At 49.2% G+C, this 23,481-nt stretch overlaps 1 protein-coding gene across 23 annotated transcripts in view; it reads left to right on the forward strand.

Moving 5' to 3' along the window:
* TTLL5 (tubulin tyrosine ligase like 5) overlaps nucleotides 1-23,481 on the forward strand; it is a 278,203-nt gene that overhangs the window by 202,228 nt on the left and 52,494 nt on the right. For all 23 annotated transcript variants that reach the window (XM_070065290.2, XM_089322397.1, XM_017349414.4 and 20 more), the window contains one exon: nucleotides 15,393-15,610. In XM_070065290.2, coding sequence (XP_069921391.1) covers nucleotides 15,393-15,610 — 218 coding nt within the window. The remainder of the gene's footprint in view (nucleotides 1-15,392; nucleotides 15,611-23,481) is intronic.

Consider the following 23,481-nt stretch of genomic DNA (forward strand, 5'->3'; position numbering starts at 1 on the left):
TTATATAGTAGCTTTGAGCACCTGTTGTCAGAGGGCAGAGTGAAGATCTGCTGGATGTTAACCCTTTGTTGTTAGCCTTGCTGTCTGTACGACCTGGCTGTTAGAATGCTCACCAAATTGTGGACTGAAGCATGGTTTGCATTCTCAGCACCCTCTGTCTTCCATCCTAGGATTAACCCTTTACACAGAGGTGGTGTCTCCCTGTAGACTCCTTGCGCTTCAGGTTCTACCATGTGAGTGAAACTCACAATCTGCTTAACTGCTTGTCTGAGAGCAAGGGCGGAATTGAAATGTGATTTACTTCTCATTCATCTGCAAGAGAGGCCAGTTTGTGGGACAGGATGCTAATGGGGGCTGCATACTTAGATAATATCATATTAGTCATTTTTATGAACAGTGTCTCTCACATGATTATCTCTCTTTTTTGGGGGGGGGATATATTTATTTATGTAAAAGCAGAGTTGCAGAGCAAGAGGCGGGGAGAGAGAGAGAGAGAGAGAGCGATCTTCCATCTGCTGGTTACTCCCCAAATGGCCACAACAACTGGGGCTGGGCCAGGCTGAAGCCAGGCACTTTCCCAGGCCATTAGCAGGGAGCTGGATTGGACGTGGAGCAGCCAGGACTCAAACCGGGGCCCACATGGGGTGTCGATGCCGCAAGCTATGGCTTAACCCCTGTGCCATAGCTCCAGCCCCCCATAATTGTCTCTTAATAAATGTTTAGAGAAAGCTCATGCAGCCTTTCTCCCATTACACGCAGGGGAGTTCTCCGTCCTCTTCTGCCTCCCAGTGAGAGCAGAAACGTGCCCAGCTTGGTGAAGGTATTAATTTCAGGAAGTCAAACTCTGATTCAGAATGTGTGTTTGCAAATGGGCACCTGCAGGCCTTCATGAGTTGCTCTTCATTCAGACTTCTAAGTCTCCAGACACTGTTAGGCCCTGGGCCCACGCCTGGGAAAGGCTGAACCTGTCACCTAGAGCCATTGGCAGCAGCTTCCAGGGCAGAGATACAGGAGGGCGCTGTGACCAGGGAGCGTGATACACAGAGGGAGAAAACTGAAGACTGGGAGCTTTCACACTTCGGTGACACAGAGCAGCAGTCTGGAAAACGTCATCATAGGTCATTGGAGAGCAGAGCTCAGCAGACTTCCCCGTACCTAACCAGATACTGCCTCAGGCTTTGCAGGCCGTAGAGGTCCTGTCGCAACTGCTCCGCTCTGTCGTGGTAGAAGGGAAATAGCCGTAGACGACGTGGAAGCTGCCCTTCAGGTCAAAGTCAGCACTGTTTACCAAAACAGGTGGTGGCCAAGATCCGGCCTGCAGGCGTCAGTTTGCAGACCCCTCGTCTGGAGCAGGAGACCCATTCGAAGGGCCTGGGGGAACACTGACATAGCTGCCTGTACGCATTTGGGGTCCTGTGGGTCTGAGGCAGGGGTTCACCTAGTCCCATTTCTAGCACGTTCCCTGGTGGAGCTAATGCTACTCCTGCAGGGACCACACTTTAAGACCATCAGCCAAGAGAGAAAGAGATCAAAAGTTTCTCCTCTTGGCTATTTATTTTCTGTCCTTTAGAAGGGAGACAGGATGTGTTAAAACTTAGTGTTGCCCTTATAAAATTCCAGGCAGTAATTTCTTTTTATAGGAACTTTGTTGCCATCCTTTTCACCCCATCCACCACAGTCTCCTCATAAATTAGTTATCAAAATACCTCCTTGTTCATTCTTCTTATCAAGGGTACATTCTGCTCAGCAAGCACTGCTCCCGGGATGCAGGCCTTACGGTGAGCAGAGATAAAGTGTGTGCGAGATGCACCCCCCCGCCCCCCGTCGTCATAATCGCCACGAGCACTGTGCCAGGTGGAGCGCTCCACCTGCATTAACTGACTTACAGTGAGTGTCGGCATGGTGACAACGGAAGTATCCCAACATTGGGTCTTCTCCCTGGTCTCCCTCCCTGCTGCCCACTTCCTCTTTGTCCTGTCTTCCTGACCCTAAAGGAGAAGGCAAAAGAAAAAAAAAAAGCTGTTTGCCTTCGGCTGAGTCGGGGGACTTCCTTAGGCAGCAGTGACTCCTGGTGACATCAGCATGAGTAGCTCTCTGCTGGGGTCTGCAAGGGGGGCTGCACCGGCTGCGAGGCCCGACTGACCTGATTCTAATTGCCGACATGGAGCTGCTGTTGTTCTTGGCACAGGCCGGAGCGATTACTCAGTAGTTTCTGTTAAAGTGAGCCTTTGTTAAACTTCTGCTCCCAGCCCACTCCCCCCTGCCCTCCCTCCCACTCTCTTCCCTGCCTCATCCAGACCAAAAAGGAGCCCCAAAGGCAGAAAATTCAAGTACATTTTGGTGACCAGTGGAGAACTGCTGGAGGTTCTTGGAACAGCAGTGGGGAGCAAGAAAGATCTTAAAGACATTTTAATTCCTCGCTGACTGAATTCCCATTTCGAAACCCTTCCATGCCTGGTGGACGTCGTCTTCCATGGTAGGGAACTCGCACTGGGAGAGAGCTGTGCTGCCTGAATTCCTCCGCCCTTCCCAGGTAGTTCACTTCAGTTCAGTCAAGCTAACAGGGACTCACGAGTATTTGTGTCAAAGGTGTCTGAGAATGCCGGCCACATCGCGAGCGCCATGGGTCACCCGCTTCCAGCGAATGGTGTGTGCGCATGCGCAGCTCCACAGGCGCGGCAAGGATTCCCACGGAAACCCAAGCGAGCCGTGTTATTGTGCTCTTAAAACTCCGTCGTGTGTGTCTAGAAAGTCTGCCCCACTGCAGGAATGGATGGGCTCTCCGTGCCTTCAGCTGCTGTGTGTTGGCGTTATGGGGGAGGAGGGGGGAGCAAGAAAGAAAAATTCTGCGGGCACCAGATCTTTCTCCACGCAGCCAGTGAGCACACACAGCTCCCCAGCATGGCGCGCAGAGCAGGGGAGCCGCGGAGCCCTGCTGGAGACGTCCCTGTGTGTCTTCCTGACAGGGTGGCAGAGGGAGGCTGGATGAGGGGCACCACAGGGGAGGAGCCCGTGTGTACGCTCAAGTTCCCCAGCGTGTGGCTCGAAGGCTGTAACCTGCTTGCTTGTTGGGTGGCGGCTGTGATTTGGCTGGCTGGTCATTTTGTACTATTTTGCTTTTCCTCCTGACCTTTATCAGGATCTCCTGCAACAGTTTGCAGCTTATACTTATGCCTGACTTTCCTAGGGCCGTTTGGCATAGCAGATTTTTGCCAAACCAGACTCTTCCTCTTACCTAATAAAATACATTGAAAACTGGTGAAACAATATGTGTGAAACAGCGTTCAGTAGCTTCGGGAAAAGGCACTGCCCCTCTAGACAGCCTCTGGGGTCAGGCACTCCCCAGCTGAACTCCTGGCCCTGTGTGGTGCCTGGCCTGGGGACCTCTGTGAGCCTCCTCTGCCTTCTCTCCGATGTGGAGATGATGCTGCGTGCGTGTGGGCGTGGAACCCTCAGGATGTGACGCTACCATGCGGCAGGCACCACGCTAGGCCTTTTGTCTGTAGTATCCCATGGAATCCTTACAAGTGCCCTCTCCATCACCCTGTTTTGCAGATGAAAAAAGCAGAGCATCATTTGTGTAACTTTCTGGGGGTCACACAGTAAGGAAGGGAAGAACTGGTATGTGAACCCAGGCCTGCAGGCCCCCAGCATCCAATCCCATGGCTGTTGTGCCATCTGCTGCATTCAGGAAGTAGCAGCCAGAAATACTGGTCCATAAAAAGAAAGTTGCAATTCAAACATACAGCAAGGACTCACTGATACCCATAAAGCTATGTTTGTATTCTCAGGTGTCTCTTCCAGTCTTCTATTAATTATATGCACCATTGCAAAAGAAAAATCTTGTTAAACACCTATAAACTGAGGCTAGATGGTACCCCAATTAACCTGAAATTCTTAATTAACATCTTAATAAGGTGTTCTTGGACTTAAAAATCTTAGATGTGCCCATATTTTATTATTATCAAATGTCAGCTGAGTTTTCAGTATCCAAAATGCTTTGGATTAGAAGTGTTTAGAATTTTGAATTGGTTTTGTTGTGGAATATTTGCATATACATAATGAGACCATAAAATTCACTTATGCATTATATACACTCTATACGCAGTGTCTACAGTACTTTTAGTGCACGTGGATCTTGGCTGCGACCCGTGAGGCAGTGTCACATGAGGTCATGTGTGGAATTTTCTACTCACGGCATCGTGTTGACGCCCCAGAAGTTTCCGATGTGGGAGCCTTCAGATTAGGGATGCTCAACCGTAACAGAACCAGGAGCCAGCATGTCACAGAGCGTGCTGAAACACACTCCCGAGGCCTGCAGATGGGGGTCTGTGTGGGCTGTGGTTAGTTCCCGGGTTAATAACATAGGCATTGTATCTCTAGTTACTGCTCTGTCCTCTCATGCCCATTATTGGTGCTGTTAAGAATACTTCAGTCTTATTTCTATGACAGGTGTTTTTGAGAGTACCACTGGGACACGTGAAAGGTGTCCACAAATGTGAACAGCACAGGCGACATCTTTGCATACGTTGTATGCTTGCTTTCTCAGTCCACATACATCTCGTTCTCTGTCTGTCATTCCAGAGTAGACATCAGTACATCCCGTCAATTCATTCCTGATGTCACGAAGTCCCCTGGTTATCATGAGGTTGTTTTCTAGCTACTGCCAGGGTAACATCTCCCTGGAATCTTGGAGGGAAGTAGACACAGAGCGAGTGCTCCCTGTGTGCCAGACACAGCATTATCTTCACTCCACCGATGAGGAAACACATGCTCAAAGAGTGTCAGTAATTAAGCCAAGACCACACAGCTGCCCAGCGGCAGAGAAAATGTGGAAACCAGGTCAGAGCTACCACCCTCCTTGACAGAAGTGACTCTCTGTTTTCTTCTTACTGTGCACACTTTTGATCAGTCAGATAAGGCATGCCAGCTTTATTACTTTATTTGTGTGTACTTATTTGAAAGAGGCAGATAGAAATCTCCCATCTTGTGATTCATTCCCCAAGTGCTTGCAACAACTGGGACTGGGCCAGGCCAAAGCAGAGATCCTGGAGCTCCATCCAGATTTCCCATGTGGGTGGCAGGGAAATACGTGAGCCATCATCTGCAGCCTCCCAGGGTGTGCATTAGCAGGAAGCTGGAATGGGAAACAGAGCCAGGACCTGGCCTCAGGCCCTCTGATACGTGATGCAGGCATCTTAACCACCAGGGTAAACACTGGACTCCCAAGGCCTCATCTTGGAGCACAAACAGCTCCATCAGCGATGGATACAGCCACAGGAAGCGAGACTCACAAACGAACGCCTGCGAGGTCTGTGCAAGATATGCACAGTAGGCCAACTGTGTGAGGTTCTGGGCCAAGTAAAACAGACGAACAGCTGAAGACAGAGGCTCGGTAGATATTTATGAACTTGAAATTTGAAGTTGTGAGGGGATTTAGTACCTTTGACTAAGTGTGTTTCATTTTGCTAATCAGGAGACATAAGATATGATACGGGAGTAGGACAGCAAGGGCACTGTCTGTCTACAAATACTAGCAAATGAAAGATAAAGCAGGAGGTTGAAATGAGGCTGTGTGTTCGCCTCTGTCAGCCAGTTGCACTCTCCCTCTGGGGTCACTGCTAATCTTTTGAGGTTATCTTTACACATACACATACACACACTTGCACCATTTAACTTTTAAAATTAGTAATGAAGCTTTGCTTATAGGCAACTTTTTTTTCAAGCTTTCCTTCTCTAGAGAGAGAACGATCTTGGAGCACAGCAAATGAGACCTCTGTCTTCTTTATGCCGCTGATGAAGGTTGGACACGTTGCTGGGTTTGCTTTAGATTTGCTTTGGAAAGGAGATTAGACTTAAATAAATGTGCCTGAGACACATTTGCTCTACAGGGGAGTCGATGTAACATAAATAAGGAAGGCAGCATCATGCACTGTGGCTCTTAAATCACACTCTGGGAGTGCAAATCCCAGCCCACTACTCAGTGGCTGTGTAACCGTGGACAAACTACTTGACATTTTTGTGGCTTGGTTTCCTCTTCTGTAAGCAGTGATGATAAGGGGACCCACCTCAAATGACTGGGAGGGTTAGATGAGATAATAACATACAAAGCCCTGCGAGCAGTGCTGACTGCGGTAAAAGCTCTGTGAAACTCCGCTGCTCAGGCTGTGTATCGCCTTCTTTTTCAGTGCAGTTAAAAGCGACGTAGCATGCGTGTACCGTCCGTCTTAACAGCTCCTGAGTGTACGGTGCAGCCTTGCAGCCCTGTGCACACAGCTGACGGCAGCTCCCCAGGGCTGCTTCCCATGCAGGGCTGCAGCCCTCCACTCTCCCTGGGCACTGACTCTCGGCTTCCCTCACTCCAGCCTCACTCCAGCCTCACTCCAGCGCCCACCTCACTTTCTGTGTCCAGGAGTTCAACATGAGAGATCTCCAGAAAGTTCACGGAAGATGTGTGTTCTTGGAAAACCATGCATGGATTTCAAAACAGTGCTTTACCAGTACAAACTCACCTTTCAATTCTGTTTTCCCACAAGCTTTTTTTTTTTTTTTTAATTATTTTTATTTGTTTGAAAGAGGTAGAGAGGTAGAGACAGAGAGAGAGAGAGAGAGGTCTTCTATCCTCTGGTTCACTCCCCTAATGGCCACGAAGGCTGGACCTGAGCCGATGCAAAGAGCCAGGAGCTTCTTCCGGGTCTCCCATGTCCCATGTCCCACAAGGTCCGTCCGTGTTGTAGATGTGGCTGGATTGGCCTTCTTTCTTAAAGACTGAGGAATGTTCCAGTCTGTGTGTACACCACGTGTTCTTTGTGCAGCTGCTGGCTTAGGACATGGAGGTTGCTTCTGCGTCTGGGTTGTTGCAAACAATGCTTCAGTGAGCGTGGATGTGCAGAGGCTGCAGCTATCTCTGTATTCCTCATAACCTTAAACATGCACCACGTTATAATTTCAACTTGGGAGTTTTAGCTAAACACCCCACCCCCGTGCCAGGAGCAGATATGGAAAAAGGTGTCTTAGGAGAAGCCCCAAACTTACAAATTATTAATTAGCTGCACTTTAAAAACTAATATTTACTTACTCAGACAATTAAAAATGGTATGGAGATGCATTTGCTGGCAATTGCTAGGGAAAGATGTGAGGGAGCTGGCGCTGTGGCTCAGCAGGTTAACACCCTGGCCTGAAGCGCTGGCATCCCATATGGGCACTGGTTTGAGTCTCAGCTGCTCCAGTTCCAATCCAGCTCTCTGCTGTGGCCTGGGAAAGCAGTAGAAGGTGGCCCAAGTCCTTGGGCCCCTGCACCTGCATGGGAGACCTGGAAGAAGCTCCTGGCTCCTGGCTCTTGGCTTCAGATCTGCGCAGCTCTGGCCATTGCAGCCAACTGGAGAGTGAACTTCCAGTGGAAGGAAGACCTCTCTCTCTCTCTCTCTCTCTCTCTGCCTCTCCTCTCTCTGTATAACTCTAACTTTCAAATAAAATAAATAAATCTTAAAAAAGAAAGATGTGAGGAGAAAGTGAAAATAATGATTAATACCAGGATAAAATGATTATTATTTAGAGTAATGGCTGTGTAGATTGCTAACATGAGACGTCAGTGTTCACGGACGTCAAAAGGAGGAAGCGGGGCTAGAACCAGATTATGATGCCGCTCTTCATGGGAGCCATTTCCTCACAGTACTCCAAGGAGAGATAAGGAAATTGAGCCTCTCAAACCACCGGTGGAAATGTAAATCAGACGACGTTTACTGAGGGCAGTTTGGGGAATCCATATTTAACGGTTTAAAGCAGAAGAATAAGAAGACTCCAATGTAGCTGTTCCATTTCACAGGAACTATTTTAAGGACCTCGTTTAACATAAGTGCAACGATCTAAGAGTGTTTACTGCAGCACTGTACTTGAGGAGCAGAACAAACTGGTGTTGTGAACATGCTTGGGGGAGAGGGGGTTTCAAAATGGAAGTATAAGATTGGGGGTGGCGAGGATGGGACGTTGCCGTTAAACAACCCCTTGGGACACTGGCATCCCGTGTCAGAGTGCCTGGGATTGGGTCCCACGTCCACTTCTGATCCAGCTTCCTGCTGATGCTCCCGGGAGGCAGAAGATGGTGACACAAATACTTGGGTTCTTGCCACTCACAGGAGACACCTAGATGGGGTTCTCAGCTGCACTCTGGCTGTTGTGGGCCTTATTTCTCTCTCTGTTTCTTCCTCTCTCTCTGGCACTCTGCCTTCCAAAGAAATCTTAAAAAAAAATTAAGGGGCTGCTTTTTTTTCCACTTATAAGTGTATTTCATAACCACAAAGATTATTTCATTGTGTGGCATTCCATTATTGGTGATAGGTTAAGTAATTTATGATAAACCATAATAGAAAATATGCAGCCATTTAAAAAAGTGCTCTAAATCTACCTTAATACTCAAGGTAGATATCTGAGTGAAAGGAGAAACAGACTCCAAAACACCTGCTGTTGCTTGTTCCCATTTTCTTGTGAGTACATGGACATACACATGCACACGTAGAAAATAACTGAGCACACCCAGGAGATGTCTCAGTGCTGAACGGCGGTCTCAAAGTAGAATTAGAGTCCTTTTCACACTCTTTCCCTTTGTACAATGAACGTGTGCTAAAGAAATTAAAAAAAATCAAAAGAAAGGAAAACCTTCTTTGAGTGCATGTGTGATCAGTGTTCAAACGCTGCTGGGCACGGAGAGGTTTACAAAGGAGAGGGAGCGCGAAGCAGAGCCTCCGGTCATGGTCACAGTCATGGTCACGGTCATGTGAGCCGAGATGTGCCATCTGAACATGAGCTCCTGCCGTGAGGTGGAAGGCGGGGCTGCTACTGAGGGGCTGATGTCTTAGGGCTGGTTAGTTGTAGCTGGGTTTTATGGTCACAGACAGTAGCCCTGGCCTTAGCCAGCCGCCTTGTAGTTGGGCTTCTTTGATGGTATCACACATCCAGCCCAAGATCAGTCTGAGTTTGTCAGTACAACTGAAAATCAGCTCGGAGACTGCTGGTGGCATCTTTAATTGGATTAGACCAAGGAGCCTGAGGCTTATGAGTATATTTGAGTGTCTGGTATTAATTACTCTCATTGCTTCTCAAATGTTAGCAAGTTCATTATTTATTTAGGGACTGTCTGAAGCACACTGGTCTCAGCTGGTTAATGAATAAGAGTTTCAGAATTGTTCTGTCCAGGTGAGCGCCTGTGTTCACACCCTCGAGAACAGGTTGTTGGAAGTAGTAAGAACCTTCTTTCCTGCTTGCTAAAGGAGAAGGAGCACGTTAGTTGCGTTTAGACGTGGAGGGATATACCAGCGGATGCCCAGTGTCTGTGGCAGCTCCACGTCCCGTCTCTGGTGTGTGGGGGGTGGTCTTGCTGGAGGGTAACAGTAGAACTTCCGGGTTTCTTGCCCACCCTTGGGGGTCAGAGCACTGCCCGGTGCTTTGTAGCAGTGCCCGAGGTTGCGCTCTGTTTCTCTTGCTCGGCCCTCAGTCTTGTCCCAGCGGACAAACATTGTGAGTGGAAGACAGCCAAGTACTCCATACCGGCTGAGACAAAGGCCCTTTGGAAACTCACTTTTGCTAGAATAGCAACAGCTACTGTCACCTTCACCTTGGCCTTGAGGTTTTTAAAGTATCCTGGGATTGTACAAAAGTCCCAATGTGTTCATTCCTTGAACGGCACTCGGCTTAACCGTGGTCAGGTGAGTGACCAGTGGCTTAATGTGCTCAAGAAGTACACCACCCCAGTGCTCGAGCTGACAGGCAGGGACATCCTGGGAGTGGCTCTGTGTGAGCTGTGTAAACGGGAGCTTTACCCAGGTTAGGACAGACTCTGACGTGGGGAGGATAGTGCTCAGAGATGTTAGCTCTTCTTAAATCGGAGTGAAACAGGCACGAGGAGACCTTAACTAACATCCTCTGCCGGAGATCAGCGTTTGCCTGCTTTATCTCCCTTAATTCTCGAAAACTGAACTTACAGAGTGTTTCCCTGCAGAGCCATCCAGCTCTGCTTCACCACCAGGAAGCCCGAGCCCGAGTGAAGGCTAAAAGGAGTGTTTTTCTGGAAGGAATTAAGAAAAAAAAAAAAAACTCCCAGAATTTAATCTCTGAACAGTATTATCTTTCTAGTAAGAGAGCCCAGATCTTGCTTGCCGTAACTTCCAAGTTGCTGTCTGTGTTCTATCAGAAATCCCTCCTTCCCACCCACGAGTCCCCTTCTGTTGTGGGAGAAGGAAGGCCTTCCCAGTCTTTTGCCTGGGGCCAAGCCAACCCTCAAACTGCAGCTTTCTCTGAGCTGCCTTGCTGCAGTGTGGCTGTTTCCCACAGCCGGCAGAGAAGCGAGAGTCCTGTGTATGTTGACCGGGACCGAGGGAGAGGGCGGTGCATACAGAGCGCCGTTATTCCCGGGACACTGACGGATGACAGCACAGCCCCCATCCCTGTGCTGCTAGTAGCCTATATCTAAGCCTCACATTCTTGGAAGTTCTATAAAGAGCACTTTATGTAAGCCTTCTGTCCGCTTATGAATGAGTAGCAGGACAAAACCACTCACACGATCTGGGGCTGGTGGAGTTGTAGGGCTGGGGCCAGTTACAGGCTGTGGGGATATTGAAGAGGCCCTTTCTGCTAGGAGTCCAAACACATCCACTTTAAACGTGGCCTGAGTGTTCTCCTGGGTTTCTTGTTATCGGATGTGGTTGCTTTCATTCTATCCCGCTCAGCCCTGGTGTCGATGAGTCACCTGTGAATGAGTCCACCACTGACTGCAGGGTTCCGGATGATGTACAATCATAACCATTTCACTGTCCCGTCAGAGACCTGGGCCACGATTACCCAACCACAGAGCACAACCTGCAAGCCTTCTACTGTGTTTGGAAGGGTTATCTGCCTTCCAACAGGCAATGAGTCTCTGTTGTACTAACGCTTAAGCAAGCTTTGAATCTGTGGTAGCTGGAGAATGATTTGTCCTATCAGTTAGGATGCCATTCGGCTGCAAGTAACAGAACTCTTTCTGGCCCCAACAGCGTAAGCAGTCTAGAGGTTTATTTGTTTTTGCTGTGTAGTTAGGAATCTGGAGGCAGGCCCTCCCAGAAAGAGCCCTCCCTGGTACCCTCAGACACGTTCCCCTTCTGTCCTCATGCCTTGTAATTCTTTGCAGATAACGTTCCCACTGTTCCTTGTCAACCTCTAGCTAGATTTCCACATTCCAGGTGGGAGAAAAACAGGGCAAAAGGTGTGGACCAACCAGCCTGGCCCATGGAAGGGCTTCCCCCCAAAACCACACCTAGAAACTGCTCTTCACATCTCGCGGCCTGAACTGTGCCAGGTAACCTAACCTAGCTACGAGAGAGAATAGGAAAGGTGAGCTGTTAGCCGGGCCCACGTGATTTCCCAGACAGAATCACGGTAGTATCACCAGGGAGAAGGAAGACCCGATTGTATCCAGGCCCAGGGCAGTCTCCTGGGCAGTAAGTTCTCCTGACTTACTTTGCAGTCCAAAGAGAAGTCTCATCTTACATTAAATGGCAGTGTCTAAGATCCCATCACAAAACGTGCATCTCGGAAGGCAAGTCTGCAAAAAGGCTTACTGACATGTTGTGACTGGATGGGAGCTGGACACACACTAGGCACTGCTCAAGGTCCAGAGAATTAGCCTACTGCAGAATTCCATCTAGATGTAAATACATATTTGCCTATTTTCTTGTATAGACATTTAGTAGTTGTACAGTGGGTTAAGCCACCACCTGTGACACCGGGTCAAGTGCTGGCTGCCCAGCTCCTGATCCAGCTTCCTACTAGTGCACCTGGCAGAGGATGGCCCAAGTGCTTGAGCCCCTGCACCCATATGGGAGACCCAGATGGAGTTCCTGGCTCCTGGCTTTGGCTTGGTCCAGTCCTGGCTATTGCGTCGATTTGGGGAGTGTACCAGCAGATGGACAATCCCTGTCTCTCCTGATTTCTCTCCCTGTGTTGCTCTTTCAAATAAATAAACCTTAGTTGGCATTCTATGGAATGTGTTACCTTGCAGGCGCTTCCCTTATAAACCCAGCCCATTCTAACATGTATTGTCCAGAAGGGTAAAAAAGTACATTGTTGGCCGGCGCTGCAGCTCAATAGGTTAATCCTCTGTCTGCGGCGCCGGCACCCCGGGTTCTAGTCCCGGTCGGGGCACCGGATTCTGTCCCAGTTGCTCCTCTTCCAGTCCAGCCCTCTGCTGTGGCCCGGGAGTGCAGTGGAGGATGGCCCAGGTCCTTGGGCCCTGCACCCGCATGGGAGACCAGGAGAAACACCTGGCTCCTGGCTACGGATCAGCGTGGTGCGCCGGCTGCAGTGGCCATTGGGGGGTGAACCAACGGAAAAAGGAAGACTTTTCTCTCTCTCTCTCTCTCTCTCACTGTCCACTCTGCTTGTCAAAAAAAAATTTTTTTAAAAGTACATTGTTACGGGGCCATGATACAAGGTAGAGTTACTAACAGTAGAACAAGACATACAAATATATTTTTGCAAGTGTTCAGAAAAGGAGAGACTATTTGTCCCAGATACAATTGAGTAAATGTGATTTGGGGAACCTAACGTATGTTTCCATTGTCACAATTTGCCTTCTCAGCTATTGAGTGTCATGGTAAGATTAGGAAACTATGTTGAAAAATGCATAACCAACTACCATTCACAGCTGATTACTGGTAGGAAAACTCGTCTGTTGTTGGGTCCTTTGGCTCTTTAGGAGACTAAGATAGAAGTTTGAGGAAGAGTGGCCCGCTTGTTGACTGTCTACTACACACCTGGTATTCACATCAAGAAACCCTGATTGAGCAGCTGGGCTGGAGTTACCTTCATGGGCTCCTTTTCATCTCCAATAATCCGGAGAAATCATTGTAATCGCTTGTGAGAAAGCTGAAGCTAGGAGAGGTTAACTAACCTGGGAAGTTCTCACGTGGCAAGGCCTGCACTTGAGCCCAGGCACACTGGTCTACAAGGCCAGGTTCTCCTCCACCTATCCTGGCCCCTCCTCCTCTCCCTGGTGGCCTCGTCTGGTTTTGCAGCTGGTGATGGACAGTCAGTTCCTTCTCCTCAATCCAACAGGGAGTCCTGTCCCCAGCAGCTTGAAACTTGGGCTTCACTTGGTTGTTTCGGCTGGTACTGAGAGTCAATTTGTTACCTGATTAAATGCTGTTAAAACCACACTTCCTTCTGTCTTTTTAATAGTTAATTTATTTTATTAGATATTTATTTATCAATAAATAACTATACACAGCTTAAAATTCAAAAGATACCAGTGATATGTAGGAAACAGTCTCCCTCCCCGCTGACTCCTGGTTCTTTCCCCGTGGGGATAACCGGTTTCTTGTATCCTTCCAGAACTGTGCTGTGCAGGTGTGTGAGCGTGTTGGGAGTGTGTGTGTGTGAGTGAGAATGGATGTTGTCACCCCTGGAGGTTCCCTGAAGACATGAGAAGGTCAGCCCCGTGAGGAACGAGTTCATTTCCCAGAGTGGTTATGACTGTGGCTTGTGGAGAACTTCTCGGCCCTCATTCCAATTTCTGGCCTCCCTGCCATTTTGAATGAGACAGGTCCCAGGTGTTGCTCCCATCTAAGCCCGTACTGGTGGTGAAAATAGGCACCCAGGCAGCCTGCTCCTCCCTCCCTCCCTTCCTTCCATCCTGTTGGGTCCCTCACCCTGCTTCTGAGCCATCAGATACAGAAACAGCAAGTGGATAGGAGTTTGTGTCAGAGCCCGTCCCAGAGGCATGGCCCCTGGCTGGACGCAGTGGTGACTTGTCCTCAGAGCCATGGGGTGACCAAGTTCAGGGCTCTGCGGCCCTCAGGAGCTGTCTGCAGACCTCCCCACGTGTGCTTGCTCAGAGCACCTGCCTCCCAGCTTTGCCCAGGCCCTTGCGTCTTTCTCTCCCTCTGCCTTGGGTCGGGTGGAGAAGAGTTAATAGCTTTTGCACTTCCCCTGCGGGTGGACCATGGAGGGGGGCAACATCTCAGCTTGATGGGTTTGAAAACAGTCAGATCTACCTCGGGACTTTATTCCCTGTCAAACACGCTGACTCCACATGAGACCCCAGGGTCCCCCTCACCCCTGCCTACTCAGAGCCTTTGGCCACATTTCCTTGCAGTGGGACACTGCACAGCATGAGTGTAGAAAGGCTAACATTCAACTAAAGCTACCCCATCCGACTTTGAAATCTGAAAAAATAAAACTCATGAAGGACTAAAATAATGCCAGTGAAGCCTGCCTGGAAGCCCTCGCCTGGGAAAAGGGCACCCTTCTCCCCCCTGGTTTCTTTGCAGGTCGTGTCCATGGATGCAAATCAGTAGCCAGAGATCCTTTTAATAACGAGTGCTGTATGTTTTGACAGTTACGTTATTTTCTTGTCATATTACATTTGATATTTTTATAATGCACGCAAATTAAAAGCAGTGCTGATAGTACTGAAGCAACAATATTTGTGACACAAGAATGTGGTTTCTAGTGAGGCAAACAAGCTTGTAAGAATTGTTAGTCCTCTCTTTGAAGGAAACGCGTGTTTACATCGTCAGTACAGAGGTATGCAGGCACCTGTGCTGTTCCAGTGGTGATGTTTGGGCCTTTGTCTAATCACAGGCCTAGCTTCCCTGGCACTGATCTTTCATTCATATAGGAACTTGTATTTAGCAGTTTTACTTCGGGAGTGTTTTCAAATGAAAAACCATATGTTAATCATTAGGTCAACAAGGTGTGACTGAGCTAGGATTCTCAAAATAGCTCTCCAGGCCCTGCCTGGCCTGACTCCTGTTCTCTGTTGTACTCCCAAAGCCCTTGCCACAGCGTGCAAACCTGGAGTTGTTCAGAGGTCTGGGGTGCACCGGAATCCCTGAAAAGCTCCAAGTCAGTTTTGCTCCGAGTGCTGTTTCTAGTACTTGACACCCAGCAGGAGACATTCATTCAAAATCTGTTGAATTTGACCATGAAAGAAACTAGGAGAGAGACCAGAGGTCGTGTGTGTGGCCCCACGTGTTACACCCCAGTGCTCTGGATCGGAGCCCCGGTTACCGTTTCAGCAGGAGCATCTCGACTCTGCCCCACGATCCTACCCTTCTGTGTGTGTCTAGACCTGCGCCCACCTCAGATTCCATCTCCCAGGCCTCAAAGGACTCCCTCTCCCAGTAGTCCCCGTGGGCTTCGCGTGTCAGAGGACTGCGTCTCCCGAAACACCCCGCGGGCGCTGGCCTCCGACTCCATCTCCCTGAGCCCCGCTGGCGCCCGCCCTCCCCAGACTCCATCTCCCAGAGACGCCCTGTGCCCTCTCTCCTTCGCCCGCCCCAAAGGCGACAAGCCAGCGAGAGACCAGCAAGTGGGTTCTGAAGGGACCTCCACGGATCATTTTGTTTTTCTTTTTCTTGTAGGCGATCTTTGGCAGCCAGGCACTACCCAACTCCAATGTATGGACAATGAGTAATGGCGCAGGCTGCAGAATTTCCAGTGCCACAGCCAGTGGCCCGAGGCCAACCAGTCTGCCACAAAAAACGGTGCCGCCTCCAACCTCCTCCTCCTCCCTGGTCCCCAGGCCCCCAGCCAATCACAAGCAAGCGCTCAGAAAGGCCACATCCCAGAGGGCTTCCAAGTAAGTTTTCCATAATCTGCTATTCAATTTCTTTGGAGTTGTATCTATTCGAAACTGATAATACTGTTTTATTTACGGAGCCTTCAAGACAGTTTGCACTCAAGTGGCGGAAACGCGGACACCTGTTGGGGAAGAAAGGCCAGCGGGGCTCTGCCCCCTGGGAGGGGCGGGCACTGTTGTGTGAGGCTTCCCAGGTGACCACAGAGGAACTCCCTGGCCTGTGGCAGGCTGCAGTCAGACGCTGCACCAGGTCAGGAGTCCTGAACCGTGGGCTCGCAGCAGAGAAGCAAAACGTCTTTCCTGATACAGCTGCTCCTGATCAGGTCTTTCCCCTTCCCCTTGAGGGTCAGCACCTTCCTCCTCCCTTGTGTGCTGACTTGCAGGCACTTGAGTGGGAAGGCACGGGATCGCGAGTTCTTCTGGGGAGGCTAACTGCACTGATGTCAGCCACCAAGCTCTGTGGGAACAGGGTTCCTGTTTCTTCTTGTAGACTAACCGTCTTAGAGCAGTAGTAATATAACAGTAAGACACTTCCTTGCCTGAATCAGATGTCACCAGTAAGGAACCTGGACGCTTCTTCTCCCTGGTTAGCCAGTGAACTAAATGGCTTAAAGCATTAGTTCTAGCAGCCCTTCTTCAGTTGAAAACTGGAGGACTTTGCAGAGACATCTGGACGAGCCAGGCCGTTCCCGTGTGTGCGGGTCTTGCTCTCTCTAAAGCTCCTCATTCATTTGTCTTTCACAAGATCAATTTCAGTCTTAAGAATGAATCCGAGGACACAGAAGCAGTAGTTACCGTTCCCCGTGCCTCTGAACTGAAAACAGTCCTTTGTGGCTGTATTAATTATACTGCTGCCATTATTCATTTATCCAACAAATATTTACTCAGTGCCTGCTGAGTACCAAGCGCTGTCCTGGGAGGAGCTGGCGCTGTCCTGACTGCGGAGCCCTCTGGGGTGGTGAGGAAGGTCAGTAGGAAGGCTGTGGTTCAGGGTGAATGCCTGGAGCGGAACAGAAAGGAAGCTGTGTGTCCCCGCCCCCTCGACAGAGCGGAGACAGATCCTGGAGCCGCACTGTCGGCATTCAGACTCCCATGCCACGCATTGCTAATCCACACCTTGGATGAGTTACAAACGACTTAACCTCTTGGCCTCAGTTTCCCCATGTGTAAAAACAAGACAGTGAGAGCAGGTACTTCAAGGTCAGCTGGTAAACATCAGCAGAGCTAATGCAGGTGGCGTGCCCTGGGCAAGGCCTGCACACCTAAGAACACAGCAGTCCTCAGCCTGCACGTCCTAAGCCCCCACAGGTGGGAGAAGCCTGCAGTTCACTGGGAGACCCGGTGAGTCGGGGGGGAAGGGGGAGTTTGCCAGAGTGCTCCTTGTTTGTGGAGTCTCGGAGCATGGCCGGCACCTGAGATGGCCCTCAGTGGCCCGCTGGTGGAGAGGCGGGCCCAGGCAGCAGGGCTGGCTGAAGATGCTGCTCACTGCCCTGAACTCCCTGCTGGCGGGAGGGCTCTGCAGCCTCCCGAGATGGAATCGCAGCTCTTTGGGCAAACTTCGCCTCGCTGCGTTTTTGTGGTTTTTGCTCTGTGACAGGCAGGAGTGTGGGAAAACCGGAAACAGCTCAGCATCAAAAATGCACAGAAGAGGGGAAAAGCAAAGATTTCTTCAGAATTTAAGAAATGTAATCCAAGTATCAAAAGGCATGCTGTGAGGTGTTGTTCCAGGAAATAGTTTCCAATTTGCCTTTAAAACCCTAGCACGGTTCTGCAAAGCTCAGTTAGCGCTAAGGGAGACTTTAGTACGCCCTCCCTGACACGAGAAGTGCAGTGCTGGGAGGGGCCCGCGAGCGTCTTCAGACAGACTTCCGACTTTGACGGAATCGCGTGGTTTCACATGTGAAGAACCTTCACCCCCTCCTGCGTGCCAGAGAATCTACCAAATGCCGAGGCCTTCCTCTCAGGGCCACCTCCCTCTCTGGAGCATCCAGATACAGCTTTTAAAAAAGTAAACTGTGTGTTCGGTTGGGATTGACCATAAGGGTAGTAAGGATGGTACAGAGAGCCCTGGCGCACACGTTGCCCAGTGTTCCCACTGCTAACCTCTTAGGTTGCCGTGGTGCGTTTGAAGGGCGTAGCATATGAAGCAGCTCTCACTGGCGCACTTCTGTGAACTCATCTCCATCCTTTATTTGGAGCAATGAAGTTATTTTGAATCCAGAGAAACTTTTCATGGCTCCCAAAACCAGGATCCTCAGGCTTGGTTGAAGGATCCTGACTATTATAACGTAACTTCTGTTCCTAGCCAGCATAGCAAGCATTTTAACACCCCCATGACTCACTCATTTTCCTGTTTTAAAATAGGAATAATAATAGTGCCTGCCTCATTGGGTTATTTAAAGAAATAAGCAAATGATTAATGAACATTAGGCACAAAGGTGAAGCCTGGTAGGCACAAGTAGCGTGTGCCACGGTACTGGGAGGATTTGCTGTGGTTAACACAAAGGTTGTATTTCAAGAAGTTTTCAGGTAAGTTTGCACTTTTCTTCCTGCAAGAGGTATGGCTTCGTTCGCCCGGGTCTCCCCGGCCTGTGCGCTGGCTCAGCCCCGATTCAGCAGAAGCCCTCGGTTATGACTGGTGATACTGAGTCACGCTCAGGAATGACACAGCTAACGAGGAGTCGTAATGAGCTCCGGACCACGCCAAGCCCTGTGCTTTTTGGGTTGAACTTCAGACTTCTCCCAGCACAGAAGTTGGCATCAGACAAATATAGAAGCACTTTCCAAGAGCATCAAAGTTTCCACATCCTAGAGGGTTGAGTTTACTGAACAATAGAACAGAAAAGATGACACTTCACTGGGATTTTGGTGCAAAGGGAGTTGAGTGGGAATCCGAGCAGCAGGGTCCTGTTTGTTTACGATCATATTCAAGCCACTTTTCTTCTGATGGTTTCATTTTCCCATCTGTAAAACAAAAACCACTGTCCCTACTGAATAATTAGCCAAAATGACTTGTTTTCTGTCCGTTCCGTTGAAAACTGTTTTATGAGCACGTTTTTTAATCCCGATGCATTATGGCCATTTTCTCCATCTCCCCTTGGCCCAGTGGTTCTTGTTACAGTTGTTGAATTCATCTACTCATATTTCCTCCCCTAAGTCTTGATTATCAGTTCTGTGAAGAGAATGATTTAGAATTTTTTCTTTGTTCTTTCTTTCTTTTTTCTCTCTCTTTTACCATTTCCTTAGTGCCAATAGCCTTTCTTGGTTTTCCCTCTCTAATGTTTGCAACACTTCATAATTTAGTACCCGCTTCAGATCCTCCTTTCAAAACTATTTGTGGTATTTCTTCCAAGCGGGCAGCCGAACTAAGCAGGGTGACAGCCGACAAAGAAACGCATGCATCCGAGCCGTCTCTTTCTCACAAATGACCTTTTATTCAGAGCCAGAATCCTACTGTCCAGGAAACACAGAGAAACCTGGGAACTGACATTTGCCAGGCACGTAGGCAAAGCCCATAGGCCAGGGATGAGCATGACAGGGCAGGGGCCAAGCTGTGGGAGCCTGGGCACCTCCTCTGAGAGACAGCCGTTTCAGAAGCGCAGGCTGAGCTGGGGGCTTTCCGTTACACAGCTGGCACTGCCTGTCCCCGCCACGCTGCCTCCGGGCGACCTCAGAGTGCCTGCTGTTCTGTGTCAGCACCCAGGACAGTGGTGTTTGGGGCAGGAGGAGGGAGCCGAGCAGCACGGGGAAACCAGATGCCAGTGAGTGTGACCTGGACACATGGGGTCAGGTGCGCAGAAATGAGGGTCAGGAGAATGTGGAGGTGAGCACCAAGCACACCAGGCTTGCTCCGTCTTCACACCTGGGAGCCAGGAGAGGGAGACGGTTCCAGCAAGAAGCATTCGAGAGTCAGGGCCATCCCAGAGTCCTTGTTGTGAGATTGGTGTCAGCGTGCAGGCTTAGCCATCGTCTTTCAGCCCTTTATTTTGTGTCGTCTCAAGAAAAACGTTCAAACCTGTGGCCTATTCCTCTTTAAAGTAGGATCCTCCAAGTCATGTATTTCCAAAACATGTAAATGTAGCATCTCCCTGCTGGAAGATGAAGGAATGGAGGCATGGGATGAGGCTGCGAGTGTAGCAGGGTGCACAGGTGGCGCTGGGAGAGCCAGACTGGGACTCGGACCACCACTGTGCTAACCACAGGCTCTTCCCAGCAGACCAGTGGTTTCCAGAGTCCCTGTCGGCCCCTTCAGATACACGCGGACAGCAAGTGGCAGGTCGGTCATCCCAAAAGAGTGCTTTTGGACGTGGACAGCGTAAGCACTTGGGAACTCAGCAGCCTCCCCTTCCACTTCCATTTTACCCCTGAAATGACAAGTGAGACAGCCCTACCCGGACGAGCCAGTGCCACTGCCCCACTGAAGGTGCTGGGAGACTCCGGTCAGAGGTCGCGCAGGAAGGAAGGGGCTCGGCGGGAGCGCCCTCCTGAGCAGTGTGGTCCCGGAAGCGAGCGGGAGCCCTGGCACAGCGACCCAGCCTCTTGCTCTAAGGGGTGGGGCCTGCAGGTGGGAGGAGGCGGGTCTGCTCACCACTCTCCGGCCATCTGGACGTGCGTGGTCACTTTAGGATGTCTGGGGAGGTGCTTTTGGTGTGGAAGTGACAGCAGTCAGAAGGGTGGCTCCTGGCCAGACATCCCCGTGGTCGTGGATGGCCCAGTGGGGAGGCAGTGTACCCTGGCCCTTCCTTCAGTGATTCATTTTGGTGCACTTTAAATTAAGGTCTTCTCGTCCCGGCCAGCAGGGATGTTAAAGTGGCTGTCGAAGTGATGATAAAACTGCCAGATACTTCCCACCGCTCGCTTCCCTTCTTCCTTATCTGATATGAAAACCCTTCTTTAAAAGACTCGGACAGGAACTTACGTCTCCCTCTGAACTACGTGATCCATGTCACTTCCTCGCTGAACACAGGCCCTGGAGGATGAGCCAGTACTGAAAGATTATGGGGCCTGGTGATGTGCAGATAACGTCTCAGATAATGTAACTTAGAAGAAGGCCCCACGGGTAAGATTCCGAGGGGTTGCAGCATTGTAGAAAATAACCTAATGTATGTTCTTGACAAGCTCGACGTGTAGAGTGCTGCCCGTGTGACCCTGGAGCACGCAGTGGTCTCAGGGCAGGGGAGGGCCCAGGGCTGAGAACACCCGAGTGGCAGATGGGGCCAGACAGGGTGTGTGGAGACTGGACTTTGCAGAACAGCACATATGCAAACTAAAGGACAAACTAGCAGAGCTTCTAGGGGAAAAGTGTGCAAGAAACAAAGTGAGAGGAAAGACAGATTGAGCTAAAATAACGAATTTCAGAGAGAGACTACAATAGTCACTACTGTAGGCAAATCAGGGCATAAAGGGCATAACCTAAGGACACAAGGGTTTTGAATGATATAATCAATATTATTGAATTAACAGGCTGTCCAGGGACATGAGGGTTTTGAATGATATAATCAATAATATTGAATTGATAGGCACACAACTTTGGGCTCTGCAGGGCCTCCCTGAATAGTTTTAAAAACTAGGATACTTCAGTTAAATCTTCAAAAAAGTAAAAATTATACCGGCCTCTTTCTCTGACCACTTGACAGTAAAATGAAATATTAAAATAAACTAGAAAAACACCCAAATAATTTGGAAATTTTAAAACATTTTAACTATTTAAAATTTTTAAGGAACTTAGATAAAGATTATATTGCAGACTATACTGAAAATAATTAGAGAGAGCCAAGGATGCACTCAAAGGTAAATTCATAATCTTAGTCATTTTCTTTTTTTTTTTTTCTTCTTTGAATTATTTTTTATTTGAGAAGCAGAGACAGAGTTCCCATCTGCTGCTGAGTGCCCACAACCGCTGGGGCTGGGCCAGGTCTGAAGCCAGGATCCTAGAACTAAGTCGGCTCCCATGTGGGTGGCAGAAACCCAGGTACTTCAGCCACACACTGCTGCCTCCGCGGCTCTGCATTAGCAAGAAACTGGAGTAAGGAGCTGGAAGCTGGGTGTCAAACCCAGGCGCTCTGATGTGGAGCGCTAGAGACTTAACCACTTGGCCAAATGTCTGCCCACATTTCCATTGTTAAAATATAGAAAGATTGAAAAGAAATTGCCAAGCCAAGATACAAATGGCAGGTTGGCTTTCAGCTGATAACGCTGGGGTCCGCTGAGGGCCCAGAGTGTTGTGTTGAAAAGAACTGTTGAGTTCTTCCTCTGAGCTCAGTGTGGGGGCAGGGCAAAGGCTTCGCCGGATGAGTAGTTCTGCCACAGACAGGGCAGATGATGAGGGTGCTGAATGTGCATGCCACATAGTTGTCAAACCTGAGCTGAGCACTTACCTTGTGAAGTTAGAAAGGGGACAGAGAAACAAAGCTAAGAAAAATAGGTAAAAGAAACTCAAAGGGCTGGCGCTGTGGCACAGCGGGGAAAGCCACTGCCTGGGACACGGCATCCCATGTGGCCGCTGCACTTCTGATCCAGCTCCTTGCTAATGTGCCTGGGAAAAAGCACTGGAGGATGACCCAAGTGTTAGGCCCCTGCCACCCATTTGGAAGACCTGGATGAAGCTCCTGGCTTTGGCCTTGCTCAGCCCTGGCCATTGTGGCCATCTGGGGAGTGAACCAGAAGATATAAGATTCTTGTCTGTCTCTCCCTCTCTCTCTCTAACTCTTTCAAAATAAATAAGCAAATCTTTTAAAAATAAAGGAAAAAAAGATGAAAAATAATGTAAAGTGGTAACCAATAAAATTGATAAGATCAAAACCTCATCTAGGTTAGGTGTGGGAACAGGGAGGAGGAAATAAGCACACTTCTGCTGGAGAAGAGGGGATTCAAAGAAAAGACAAAGTAGACGTGAGGATACTGCAGAAGTAGCAGAGCACCGGCTGTGCAGCTGTGCCCCGCTACGTGGGTGCAAAGCAAAGAAAACCCAAGCAGAACAAGATAGAACTTTGAAGACTAGCCAGATTGATTTCTTCTTAAAGGAATAGGATTTCCAAATCAATCTAGGAAACATTTTTTCCATATCATCTCTAAAATAGTTCTTCAAACCTTTTTTCTAAAAGGCAAGAGAAAGTTGAGATCCTTACTCTGGCGTTCATGGCTCCTGCAATGTGTCCGCCTTCCTCTGTGGCCTCTCCGTGTGCTCTGCCCACTTGCAGGTTGAGTTCTTGTCACCCGTGTGGGAGACCTGGATTGAGGTCAGGCTTCTGGACTGCACTCTGCCCCAGCCCTGGCTGTTGCAGGTGGAAGATGTGTCTGTCTGTCTGTCTCTCTCTCTCTCTCTCTATTTCCCCCATCCAATTTCTGTCTGCCTTTCAAATAAATAGAATACTTATTTAAAAAAATTTTAAGCAGAAATACGAGTTATTTAATATGAAAAGCTTTAGAAGGACAGTGGTGTAAACTAGTAAATATTAAGAAAAGAAAAAAACACAGAACTTATGGCGGAGCATGAGAGAACAGCCTCAAGCCACATCTGGCACATGGTAGGTGTTCCTTAAATATCTGCTGAAGGAATGAATGACATTGATGGCCAGTAGAGCGACTCTCCTCTGGGAAGACTGGTGAATAAAAGAAAGGACAGACCACGGAAACAGCGTCAGGAGCTGAAAGGAGTGTCACAGCAAGCATGGCGGAATGGGTAATGGTCGTGTTTTTATCAAACAGAGGCCCAGCTACCACTGCTGCTCAAAACCTGACCTCGGGAAATATTTCTTGAATGTTTTGGAGCTGGACCCCAGATAGTAATGTTGTAATTGTTATTCTCTAAGGATTAGCACGTTAGCCTCTGTTGGTGCAATGCACATCTAATCTGTGGTCTGGTAGATGAA

Source organism: Oryctolagus cuniculus, chromosome 20 (genome assembly GCF_051225735.1).
Source record: "Oryctolagus cuniculus isolate XC-2025 breed Fujian yellow rabbit chromosome 20, ASM5122573v1, whole genome shotgun sequence".
NCBI lineage: Eukaryota > Metazoa > Chordata > Mammalia > Lagomorpha > Leporidae > Oryctolagus > Oryctolagus cuniculus.